At 45.0% G+C, this 12,529-nt stretch overlaps 1 protein-coding gene across 1 annotated transcript; it reads right to left on the bottom strand.

Moving 5' to 3' along the window:
- Positions 1-6,544: 6,544 nt before the first annotated feature.
- On the bottom strand, positions 6,545-12,524 carry LOC105283681 (protein spaetzle 5). The gene is made up of 8 exons (XM_011346647.3): positions 12,475-12,524; positions 10,930-12,359; positions 10,274-10,428; positions 8,747-8,836; positions 8,412-8,543; positions 8,128-8,286; positions 7,805-8,050; positions 6,545-7,596 (listed from the first exon to the last, which is right to left on the bottom strand). The coding sequence occupies exons 2-8, from the start codon at positions 10,960-10,962 to the stop codon at positions 7,425-7,427; spliced, it is 987 nt and encodes a 328-aa protein (XP_011344949.2). The 5' UTR covers positions 10,963-12,359; positions 12,475-12,524; the 3' UTR covers positions 6,545-7,424.
- Positions 12,525-12,529: the final 5 nt, after the last annotated feature.

The following is a 12,529-nucleotide window of genomic DNA, read 5'->3' as shown; positions in this document are numbered from 1 at the left end:
AGATGCTCTGTCTCGATTCACAATGACGTCGAAATAAATCAGTTTATTGAACCCAGGTAGGTGGGAAGTTACGGTTTAGGTAGTTTCAGCGGTCCATCGGTCCATTTTACGAGCAGCGATTCTCAATACGAGGATCTTCACGCATCGCTTTCCCATCGCGAAGGGGAGAATTTTGCGTAATCGTGTGTTATAACCGAGCTTTAATCCGATTTGACGAATTCAGGCAAGTTGTACGGCGAGATTGTCCACAGATGTTTCGCGTATTCTTGATGTTCTCGGCGTTGAAAATTGTGAACATATCTCAAGGTTGAGATTCCGAATCAACGTGCTCCTGAAGGTTCGTGAAACGTCTATCTACCTGAACTTAACTTGGACTAGCTAAACATCTGATGCAGGACAAAATTTGGAGAAGTATTTTATTGCTTTTCAGTATCTTTTAACCTATATTGATCTTTTGGCTTTTATGAAAAATCGCGATTTTGTTCATAGAAAATCATTTTTCATTGAACAAGACTATTAGTCTTTATGTAATCAGAAAGTACCAGAGTGTAACTCTGCTATCTATCGTGTTATTTATGTAGTATATATAAAATTATATAATTAAGATCAAGATATATTATACATATAATATATTACATATCAACAGAATCACTTGATGCAACGGATCTTAATAAACATCTGTATCGATGCATCTGTGGAAAAGAAACAATTGAGGAAGGTTGCTCGCGTATTTTCGCTTTACGGGACAATCTTGCGCCATGTGTGCCGTATTGCGACAAATACAGTGACGAAAGCAGCTGCAACGCCGTGACACGCGTCCATTGTTGGTATTTCGTGGGCATCGAAAAATGAAAAATCGTCCCTCCCATGTTCCAGTCTTACCTTACGAAATCCCCTTGCCCCCTTGCCCCTCAATGTCGCCAGAATCACCTGGGCCGCGAAAGGGAAAGAAAGAGAGAGAGAAGAGAAATTTATTCTCACGCTTGATAGCTTTCTCATTTTTTGATTAAACTATAAAGTCTTGTCTCTAAACGCTTTACTACCTCCAAGCTTGGGTCAATTTGAATTGCAAGGATTTTCAAGAAATACGGAGAGAGATACGTGATATAATCATTCCAAGTATTGTACAGAAAATAACTTGGCACAAAGAACCGCGATCTAAAATTTATGCTTATTATTTAAACACCTTGAGTGTGCTCGTGCGATGATGCTATAGGCCAAGAATCGGGGGATTCATCTACGGCGAACCCCAGTGCGAGGGTGCAGGGGTTACTCTAGGTGTTCGAGCGAATTGGGGATCGCTTCCTTCTCTCTTTCTCCCTAACGCGTGCCATCTTCGATGTAGTGACCTGCCACTGAATTACCCCAACCGAAAGGGTTTAAATGCTCTTTTTTCTGCCCTTCTGCGATAGGGCAATAATCGGAGTAGTAGGACACCCGAGGACATTTCTGAGAGAGAGAGAGAGAGAGAGAAGAGCAAATTCTTCGTATGTTACTTAATTTTTTCAAATTTATATCAAAAGATAAACCCGCTAAAACTCCGTTTATTTCGCACGTTCAAAAATTATTCGATTTAAGCTAGATTGAGCTAGATACATTGATTCCGATATGTCAATATACAATTCAATATGGGATATACAATAAGTCATCATACTCGCACAATATAATTGCACAGTGCCACGTGCAAAACGTAATTATTATTTCCACGTAATTATTTCCCGCGTGGTAAAGCTATTAACGACTTATCTTATTATGACGGACGACTAATCGCAGCGATATCACGATCGATACTTTCTCTTACACTCAGGTTCGTTAGAAACATCTGCCACGTCCTGACGTCGTCATTCGCGCGAGTGGCTGCGGTTGTGGCTACGAAACATCAGGACAATTCCTGCTCATTGTCCTTTTCGATCGTTGCCCTCTTTCTCCCTGTTTGAATGTTTTGGAATACAAGCGCGTGTTTCATGATATCGAATTAATTCTCGATTTTGTTAACACTGATGTCGCACGCAAATGAACAAACCACCTCTAAACCAACGCTAAATTTAGCGTCTTTGAGTCTCCCGTGAACCACGATGAGAAATAACGATCGTTAGAAGGGTCCGCGGATGTCGCAGGAGCAGTTATCTCACGATCGAACGTCGCGAAACCCCAGACGCTTGCCTCCATGGAACACGAGATAGACAGGAAAACAGAAGTAGAAGGCAAAAAGCCGGCAGGAAATTCGGGACAGCTGTCGGCACGGTATACCAGAAAATCCAGGGAAAAAAGGGAGCCGCGTCTCGTCGACGACTAATTTCGGAGGATACCTGCGTAACTTCGCCACGCGAACCTATAGGATCTTCCAGGATCAAGTCCTAATCCTTGTTCTCGTGTTTTGACGAGGATATGCGACTTTTATGCTATTTTATAAAAGAGAAATCGTTGAACATTATTACCAACGATTACGTAAGCAATAAAAGTTTTTTTTTTTCTTTCGTTTTCGTTCGTTCATCCGTTACGCGATAGATGAAACATTCTTTCAAGACAATTTTTCCCTTATCATTCTAATTCTATAATTACATGGAATATAAAGGAAGATTAGAAACATTCGCGTTCGTGTCGGTCCGTTATACGTGCCACGTGCTCGTAGTACGCGGCGAAGTTGGCGGGGCCATCGATCGTCCTCTGCACGCGGTCTTTCGCGAGTCTCGTCGCGGCACGTCGTCGCAGGAGGCCGCCCTGCGTGCGTGCGTCCGTGTGCGCGCGCCCGGAGCACGCACTTACGCACGATCGACGCGGATCGTTCGCTCGTTGTGCGTGGCGCGCTTCGTTGCCATGACGACCGGTGGCAGTGCCACGCATTGATCGCAGACTCCCGCTCGCTCGGCGGTGCGTGGAGTCGAGTGCGTAGAGACGCTAGACGGAGAAAGGAGAGGAGAGAATACGCACACACGAATGCATGCATGCGCGCACGCACGCATGTGCGCATGCACGCACGCACGCACGCACGCACGCACGCACGCACGCACGCACGCACGCACGCACGCGCGCGAAGAGGCAGGCATCGGGGATAATACGCGTACGAAGCCGGGCTTCCTCGATGCCAGGTTTTCCTTCGTGTTTTATAACGACGATTTAGAGCGCAGTTTGAGATCATTGTTTTCGTCTCTCGATATGACAGTGATTATTAAGTTGTTCCTTTCTTTCCTTGTTTTGATTGGACTTTGATTGGAGAAATCAGGCGTAGTTTCACTAAACATCTTCAAACTTGCCGTTTTATCTTTAACGCTCGAATTTCAGTTTTGCTTCGTATTTACTGATAAATTTATCCTGGGTTGGTTCAAACTTACAAGAACAAAGTACATACTTATAAGTACATATTTATACGTTCCGCTGAGATTTTTCATAAAATAAAACGGTGTCATAAAAATAAATGGAAAATAAATAGCCTTGTAATTCAGTCGTAGATTATAATTTAATCATTATCAAAATTTATAGGCTAATGTCCAGATATTTTTGATTTCTGCTTTGGATGAAACCGAAAGTCATACGTGTCGACCGAGTTCTTCCCCGCGAAGATACAGCTCGAGGTAATAAAATCGCGTCGCCGCGCGGTGTCGGTCGGGCAGAAGCGGCAATGGATGAACGAAAGGGTTAGCTTCGAGATTAAAAGGAAGTCACCCCCTGCTCCTCCCTTCTCATCTCTCCATCAATCACAATTATATCCTCTCTCTCCCCTGCTATCGTTCATAATTACTGCTCGTGACTTTATCCCGGCGCTCGAAGCTGCCGGCCCGACCGGCTCGACGTAGCGCGAGAGAAAAAGAGGAAGCAGGAGAGACGGGAAGCATAATCGACTTTTGGCACAGAGATTACTGTAAAACTCTCTCCACGCTGGGGGTGGCAGAACTCTCGAGGAGAAAAAAACTTTCGAACCCTCCGGGGTTGTCCTGATCTCGTCGCGGAAACGGAAACGAATTCGCCATTTCTCCTAAAATAAAGAGAGAAAAAAAAAACAAGATAAAATTTCCTCTCGAACTGCCGCTTGCAATTTACGAAATCTCTGCCTGGAATGGATGAACGTTAAAATCTTGCAATCCTGAAACGCGATTGTTCGGATGCACCTCTTGCACGGTACTCTTTCGGCGATTAATGTCACGGTACTCGATGACGCAAAACACTCGCGTATACGGTGCGTTAAACCAGTCAGCGGGAAACTTACGTCATATTAAAAAAATTGTTACCGAGTAATCAAGGTCGCTTTTTTATGCAAGTTCGCTCGGGGAGAAAAAAAAATATCATAGGTAAAGTCTGTGCCGTCAACGCTGACCTTACGCATCTTTTTCACACACGATAAACTCGATTCTGTCCAGATGATGTATTTTCACTGACTGATAATCAGTTGATCGAATGAACAGACGATGGCACCGATTAATCGGGTTGTTAAATTCGTTAAATCGTCACCGGTCAGTCGGTGCAGTCACTCTGGAATGATTGCTTACGGTAAAAGAAAAAGGAATTAACGTTAATTCGTCGAGATATCTGCGTGAGGAAACGTTTCGGTCAGCAAAGATTTTGCACGGTGAGACCGCATTTCGCAGACTTGACCTATCTGACCGTACGCGCTTAGGACGTCACGGAAGCGGAAATGGGTCAAACGGGATTTAATATAGGGCGCGCATAGTCCCGACGCGACGCGTCGCGCGCGCAATCGGGATTAGCAAAATTTTCCGCTGAATTAATTATGCGATACTACACTGCGTATTATGGTTCCTCGTGTCGCTTGCGCGTGTCCGACGTGTTAATAAATCGACATTGCTCGCGGTCCATGTGCTCCTCCCGTCATCTTGCGGCTGGTAGGGATCAAAGGTGGCTTTCTTTTTCCCGAAACATGACATCTGGATACCGTGAATCGACTCTCGGAATCTCGATTTAATCTCATGTAGGCTCCAGATGCGAGGTAAACTGCAGTGGTGAATTATCGCGGTAACATTTGGCGTTTCTATTATAAATACACACGGCGGCGCGAAGTGTACGAAAATATTCTAATTTCCGAAAATACATAAATGATCTCTCTCGGTTGCATTGTTCGTATCGCACACAATCGAATTATGGCCCCAACACTATGGTCACACTAAACGATCCAGCATAATAGTTGAATTCTCAACTAAAGGTTGTCTCTCGTTATTAAGAATTCTCTTAATTGATACGTTATCCTTCGCTCCGTACGTACGTGATACGCACGCTATCGCACAGGACGACCTCGCTCCTCTGTGGAGGGCTCCCTTCGTCCGTCGCTAGCTCACACACGCTTACACGCGTGCATATAAACGGAAACCCTTCAAGTAGCCTACCATCCACCTCGTGTGTACAGACACTTCTGTCACGCACGAGTGGAGGGAAACGCGTAAGGTACAAGTGCACGCGTATAGGCATACCGTGTAGGTGCACCGCGTTGCACTTACGCGTACGCCTAGAATTCACCCCTCTTTCCGCTGGGACGCCGAAGGGATGCCGAGGGGGATACGGGACGGCTCTTGAGCGGGTACGAGCCGTGGGTGCGTGCGAGAGAGCACGTTTCTCCGAGCGGAACGGAATCTATAGTGGGAACGCGAATCCGGGGCGCGTTAAATGTTTCTCTCTTGGAAGCGCGCTTTTCAGCGACGATTTTCCAGTGGCTGCCGCGGTGCACCGCGTCCTCGTAGAGAGAAAAATCGCGCGCGACGCCCGCGATTTTCTGTGCTGCGCTCCGGCGCTGCGGCGATCGCTGGACGACGCTGGAAGACCGTTCAATATTTATGTGATATTAAATATTTATCCGTTATGCGTTACGTCCAGATGGCACGTTGGTTTGGCGAGAAAGGAAAGCTTGCCCCTTTTTCGATGCCCCCGTGGCAAGATGACGAGAGAGGCGCATGGACCGTACAAACAATATAATATATTTATACACTAAAAACGCGGCTGTCATGCTCGCTGCGAAAACGTATAAGCATAATATTTGCCGTTTACTAACTGTGTTGTCACGACACAGTTTGCAAAGCGGGCTCGCGAAAATTGTCAGGAAGCCGCGCGAAAAGGGTGTCGCGCGTTGCCCCGCAACATTTCCGTGAAACTTGCGCGTGTCTGACCTCCAGTTCCTCTCCCGTTATCCCACTCCACGTCACTTTATCCCTCTTCTCGTCTTTTCCCAACCGACGTAGTGGCGAAATCGAGATCCTTTATTTTATGCCTCTCGAGTCCCTCCCGCATTCCTCGAACCATCCAGTATATCCGCCTCCTTGATAAGGTGTCACGATTAAAGCCGCGATGTCGTGCTTCACGCAACATTGTGCTAGCGAAGGTGTCGATAAGTTATTTAGCAAGATAAGCCGTGGAATAACAATTGACTCTTGCCTGTTGTACGTAATATGAAGTAAAGCGAAGACTCACAGATGTTCTCTTTATTAAGAGCCCTGATGATGCACAGGACCGTTTCACGCGGCAGATAATTCTCTTTCATTCTTCTAACTAGTTTTTCAATAATATTAATTAATACGAATGGAGGATAATTATATTTTTTAAATTATATTGTCTTTTTGTTATCTACTCGTATACAAATAGTATATACATAAAAGAGCATTTGCTTTCAAGTCTCGTGCAATATGTGACATTCTCTCTGGCTTCTACTGATTTTCATTAGAGCAACATCTTTTCTAATATGTATGTATGTATATAAAAATATATATAAAAACTGAATCATGACAGTTTATTTAACCATTTATCAAAAGATACTCCTATACAAATCAAACTCTTACTTGCTTTTAAACTAGAAATAATTATTAACGAAACATTACACCTATATCGAGAACTCTAATAATTCTCGCATGATTCTGCTGAAAAATTACGCATTTTCATAGTAATTATAAAATTCTGAATAAATTGTAAGCTGCAAAATATTGAAAAGTGAATAATAAAGAATATCTGAATTTTCCATATAAAATAAAAGATCTGTCTTCGTATCTTACGTATTTAGCACTAGGTTAGTGCGTTATGAATACCGATCCACGTTGAAAGACCTCTTGCCAAATTCATTACGAAGCGTTTTGATAGTAAAATCTTCTCGAATAAATTTATGCTTGGAATTTGCACTTTTGCATTTTTGCAATTAGCAATGGAGGCGGCGAAACAAGCTAAACCGACAATGCTCTCGTCCGCTCCTACTTTAACGCCGCTGGTAATATACGTTGAATCTTGCTCGGATACATGTACATATATCGTTCATAGAACGCTACATTATCGATATCCGCTTTCGACGCTGATACGAAGCGCGCTCTGCGTCACGGCGCGGGCGTCGCATTTTTAATGGCGTGAACAAGAAAAGGATGTGCATATTTAATGCAGTACCCTTTGTAGAAACAATAAAATCCTAGTCGCTCGCTAGTACGATGCGGTTTGTTATTTTCTCAATATTCTGGTATGATCTGACACGTGCAGCCGTGTGGAAACCAAAACACGTCGGTATAAAGTCGATTTCCGCTTCCTTCGAGCGCGATTAGTCTCTTTTGCACGAACTGCTGCTGGCACCTGCCCCTGTATCCCTCGGGAATGGAACATATACCGTTGCACTCGTCGTTCCTAAAAATAGCAAGACAAGCAATCCCCTTATGTTCTCTCGTTCTCTTTCGAATGCAACGAAAACATTCAAATCGCATCTCGAGTCGATTAAAGTAAATTTTTATGATTCTACAACTTTTGCAAGATGAATATTTACGTAACCATAAGATTTTTCATGAAAATGGAAAATTTGGTTTCGACAAATGTCAATTTTTTCAAGCTTACTTACAAGCATTTCTCGCTCTTGACGAGCTGGGTGTACTTGTCGTTCTGTCCCGGAAGATTAACAACGTACATCCAGTTGCCCTGATTGTTCAGAGCTGCTCGGGGCGCGATGTACTGCGTCTGTGTGCGGCACAGGGCGATAGCATCCGGATTCGACTGCCTCTTCACGCGATCACCCTTCAGTTTCGCATATCCCAACAATGGATTCACGCGATAAGTTCGCGGCGCAATCTTGTCGCTCCGCGAGTATCTGTTCCATTCAACAGACAGCATATGCATGTTATACGAATACGTTGTTTGAATTTCTTCACACGTTCTACCCATTACCTGTTGGTCAACCACGATTGGTTCGGTCCAAGCGTACTTAAGGTCTCTTGCGAGTAAACGTGATCGACTTGTCTCTGGACATTCCGATTATCATACTTCACAGCCACTTCCGGAAGAAAAGGATTGCGCTGCGACTGTGCTGGTGTAGAATACTTGTAGCTGTAATTTCATGGAAAATCTATCTTGGAATTTTTATCTTCTTACTTGATTCGTTTACGTTTTATTATTTTAACACACTTCACCTCGCATTGATAATGATACACGTAACTTTATTCGTCTCTTACCCGTGATATCGAGTATCGTTGGACGGAGGCCCATATACTGGAGCTGGCTGTCTTTCTGGAGGAAGCTGCGGGTACAATTGACTATCATCTTGTCGCGGATAGTCGTAGCCTTGACCATAATCCGGCGGAGAACTTAAAAACGATGATGAGAAGTAGTAGTGAGAAGTAGTGTACAACGTATGATAATAATCGTAATAATCTGATTAAATACCTGTCAATTTTTTCAGTGATAACAATACCGCGGTTTACAAGTATTACAAGCTTTTCATACTTATCTGATTCGACACGTGTAAATTCCTCTTATCAGTCGCGTATTTTAGATACTATATATGTACCTGTAAGCGTTGAAGTCTTCGCGGGATTCATCTCGTAACGTGGTGCTAAAGTCAAAGCTGCATTTGTCGACGAGAAACTTGATGAGCTGACTAAAAAACAAGGAAAGAAAAAACAAAAAAGACATTACGCTCTAAGGACGGAATGCATCATTGAAAAAAAGCGCGATGCGTTTTCTTTGCGGGAGGGATTAAATTCGACCTTTGGCTCACGCGAACCGAGACTGCAGTCTTGCTGCAATCAAGGATGAACCATTGTACTCACGAGGCGACCGACATTTGTCTCTTCCAGATGAACAAAAACTTATGCAGATGCGTTCTCAATCGTTTTCTACGTTGCGTAATTGTGTTGGACTAGTAAGACTCAAGTAAGCATTAGCGAGTCAAAGATGCGGCGAAACAACGCCGATGAGCGATCGCGGCTGATTCGAGTCGGCCGGCATTTCTGACGTTCTAATTGACCGTCGCGTCAGGTCGTTTCTACACACGGCGATTATCGGAAGTGACAGCTGTCGCAGCGACAAGTTTCTCCGGTTATTATAGAATTACCCGAGTCGCTGAAGCGTTGCGGCTTATCGGTGCCTCGTTGGCACTTTCTTACTTAACGGTCATACGTGTCTCGTTAAACATTGCCGCGGTTTGTTTAAGGAAAACTTTGATTTTGTGCAACCGTCCATTTCGTCACACGTATCCGCGTCTCCCATCTCGCGTAGACTTGCTCGAGAGACCTGCGAATGCTCGGTACGTGTAAGGAATATCATTCGCCCATTTGGCTTCAAGAGAAATTGAATGTCGTTCAATGGAGGAGAAGTAACTACTTAGTACCGGTATCCTCTCGATTTGGGTCCATTGTAACGGGCTAAACAATTATCCAGCAGCGTATGACCGCGTCAAGGCCACGGTCATGGTACGCTGAGCAACAATCTCACGGACGTTCTTACATGCCGGCCGACCGCTCACTTTACGTAACTTCTTCTCGGGCTAGAACTTTGAGCGTGAAAGTGCACAGAAAATTTAGGAGGTCGACCCGCAGTCGAATCGTACATCAAGCGCGGACCGGGAACGGTAGGGGAAAGGGACACCCGACGCGAGGCAATCTCTTATTCTCCTTCGATTAATCGCGACAGGTTTCGTCCGGATTTAGACCGTGTCCATAAAACGGTAGGAGAATCTTTTACGGGCGAGAGTCTCCGGCCGGCATAATTTGTTGTGTAAGTCCACTGTGACGAGCCCGATGCTTTCGAGAAACGGATTCTCACTTTTTGGAGGAAGAGAGTTTAGCGGAGACTTTCCCCTTCCGAAGTTTTCCTCGACACGCACGTCAGTCATTCGTATGCATGAAGCAAGGCAAGGACACGATGGAAGGTAGTCAGCGAAAGGAATATCAACAATTGGAAATAGGTCGACCGAATCACGATTCTTCGAGCTTTGTGTCTGCGCGATTCGATTTCCACTTGTTGCGCTACTCGTCTCGAAGTTAGCTCAAGCGATATCTTGAGGGGGAAGAAGGGAGAGTCCAAGTGCACGTACCGAGGATAATGGTCCAACGTTTCGCAGAAGGTTTGACCTGGTGGCGCACAGCTGGGGGTATGTCCTGGTGGCGCAGGGACGAAGGGCTCGTACTGCGGCCGTCCCGGGCATCCATACTCCGTGCAGAGTTCGCCTCGAGTGACCATCAGGAAAAACTTGGCACACACGTGTATACATAAATTGCAATAAAACTGATGGAAATGCCATAGTTTAGAAAAGAAAGAAGCTTCAATTTTCTATTCTCCCGACTACCGCGACTCTAAACGAGACGAGTCGGTTCCTTTCGTATGCGCGGGTGAAAAAATGAAAATGAGCTCATTACAGACGACTGGTCTTGTACAACGTGGAGACGCTTATTATGAAATGCACCGGCTCGTAATTGATCGCTTATCGGGATACTTCCTGCATGATACAAACGCGTGCTTTTCGCAACGGTACTAGTCGACACTGATTCAGCCTACACGTAACTCGATCGTTAGATAAAAAGCGTTGGTCATAAATTAACGGATGAGTCAATGGAAATCGCGCTTAGAAAGGTGCACGCAGCAAGTTAACGTTACGTCGCGGATTTAAATCCAACTTGCCGCGTTTTTCCGCGTAATTCGTGGAGTGATAGTTACTCTTATTGTTAGCATTAAATTGAGTCGACCACTTACGATTGGCATTAGGCATCGCCACGCGATCGCCATTTCGATCTACACCGTTATGATTCACCCCTGCGTGACAGAGCCTTCTCTCCTGTGGTGAGCACGGCAGGCGTCTCGGCGGGAAGGTGGCCGCGAAGTCACTTAATTGGCATCGCGTGCTGATCAATCGCCGTGCGATGTCACCCCCTGATAAGCGATTACGCGATCCAGAGCAGGATCGCTGGCTCGAGGACGACCTTAGTCGTTGACGATAAAACTCGACTCGGACGAGCAGGACCCTTCAGGCCCTCGGAAGGAACGATAGCTCGTTTCGCGATCAATGAAATTTCGATTCACGGTCAATCGCGGATTTTCAGTGAAGAAAATCCGAGATTCGTTTCCCGTTTCTTCCGGGTGTTAAGTTACCGCAACGCGCTTTGTCGTGGCTTTGTCGCACCGACCACGACATCAACCATAACGGACGTCTCCACTTTTGGCCAGTGTGATTCGAAAGTGTCGACGATGGGTCCAGACACTGGGGCGATTCGGCTCTACGCGCCGCGAGTCTACCTAGCAACGTGGGATATAAGTATACCTGCGCGTTGATCCCTTCCTCGGATCCACGACGTGCACGAGTTCCGCGGGGCTCAAGGTGGGGTAGACGGACACATACTTTCACTGGGATACGTGTGCGAGGGATTCATCGACCTTATGACAGCGCGAGCTAAGTTTTTTCTCCGGATGACACGGATACATCTTGATTACGGCGGCGCGGCGTCGCTATCGGGCCGCGCTATCGGGAAAGAAAAAGAGAAATGCTATATATATTATGAAACTTGCCGTTCGGCCGACGGAAATTAACGAGCAAATTATTTTCGGCGCATGGGATTACGTCGCGCCGAGCTCCAACTGTACGAGTTCGACGCATGTAAATTACATGTAGCGGCACAAGATTATTCAAATGAGTTTGCGTTGGAAAGAAACGTTTTTTTACAATCTTGCACTTCGCTACGTTCCACTTCACTGGACCTCGATCATCACGCTTCATTTCACTGCGCTTCACTCGCGATCGCGATGCGAAACATGGGCAGAAAAGTCGCGAGACGTAAATCGTCAGGCGTATTAACACGTACGCGAACACAATGATTGCAGATGCATGAGCTTCTTGCGCTCGATTGCTTGCCAATATGATGGCCAAGTTTCGTAATGTTTTTCCACAGATTACTATCCGCGATTGCCTTTCCGAAGAGTACGTGTTTCATGCTATTACATTTCTTGCAAAGTTTCTTCTCCGTAACATTTATGCAAATATTATTTAGACGATACAAGAAAAATGCGATTTATATCACTTTTTTGTTCAACGAATCGCATGCGAAAGTCACCATAAATTTTTTCCAGTCTGTGACTCACCAACATAGTCGTAATGCAGGATGTTTGTCGCGAACGCTGCTGAAGAGAATCTGAAAAAAAGAAATAATTTTCTTAATTAAATTCAAGGTACGATTGTTGAGTGCAACTGCGTTGTAAATTATCTTGGTTACTTTTAAGATAACTTATACAAATTTGATTAATTACAGTAATATATCTAGAAGCGCGGTATTCGGAACCACGATATTCAAACGCGGCGGTT

Source organism: Ooceraea biroi, chromosome 10 (genome assembly GCF_003672135.1).
Source record: "Ooceraea biroi isolate clonal line C1 chromosome 10, Obir_v5.4, whole genome shotgun sequence".
NCBI lineage: Eukaryota > Metazoa > Arthropoda > Insecta > Hymenoptera > Formicidae > Ooceraea > Ooceraea biroi.
The sequence above is the reverse complement of the archived record's forward strand: the minus strand, read 5'-3'. Positions and strand labels throughout refer to the sequence as shown.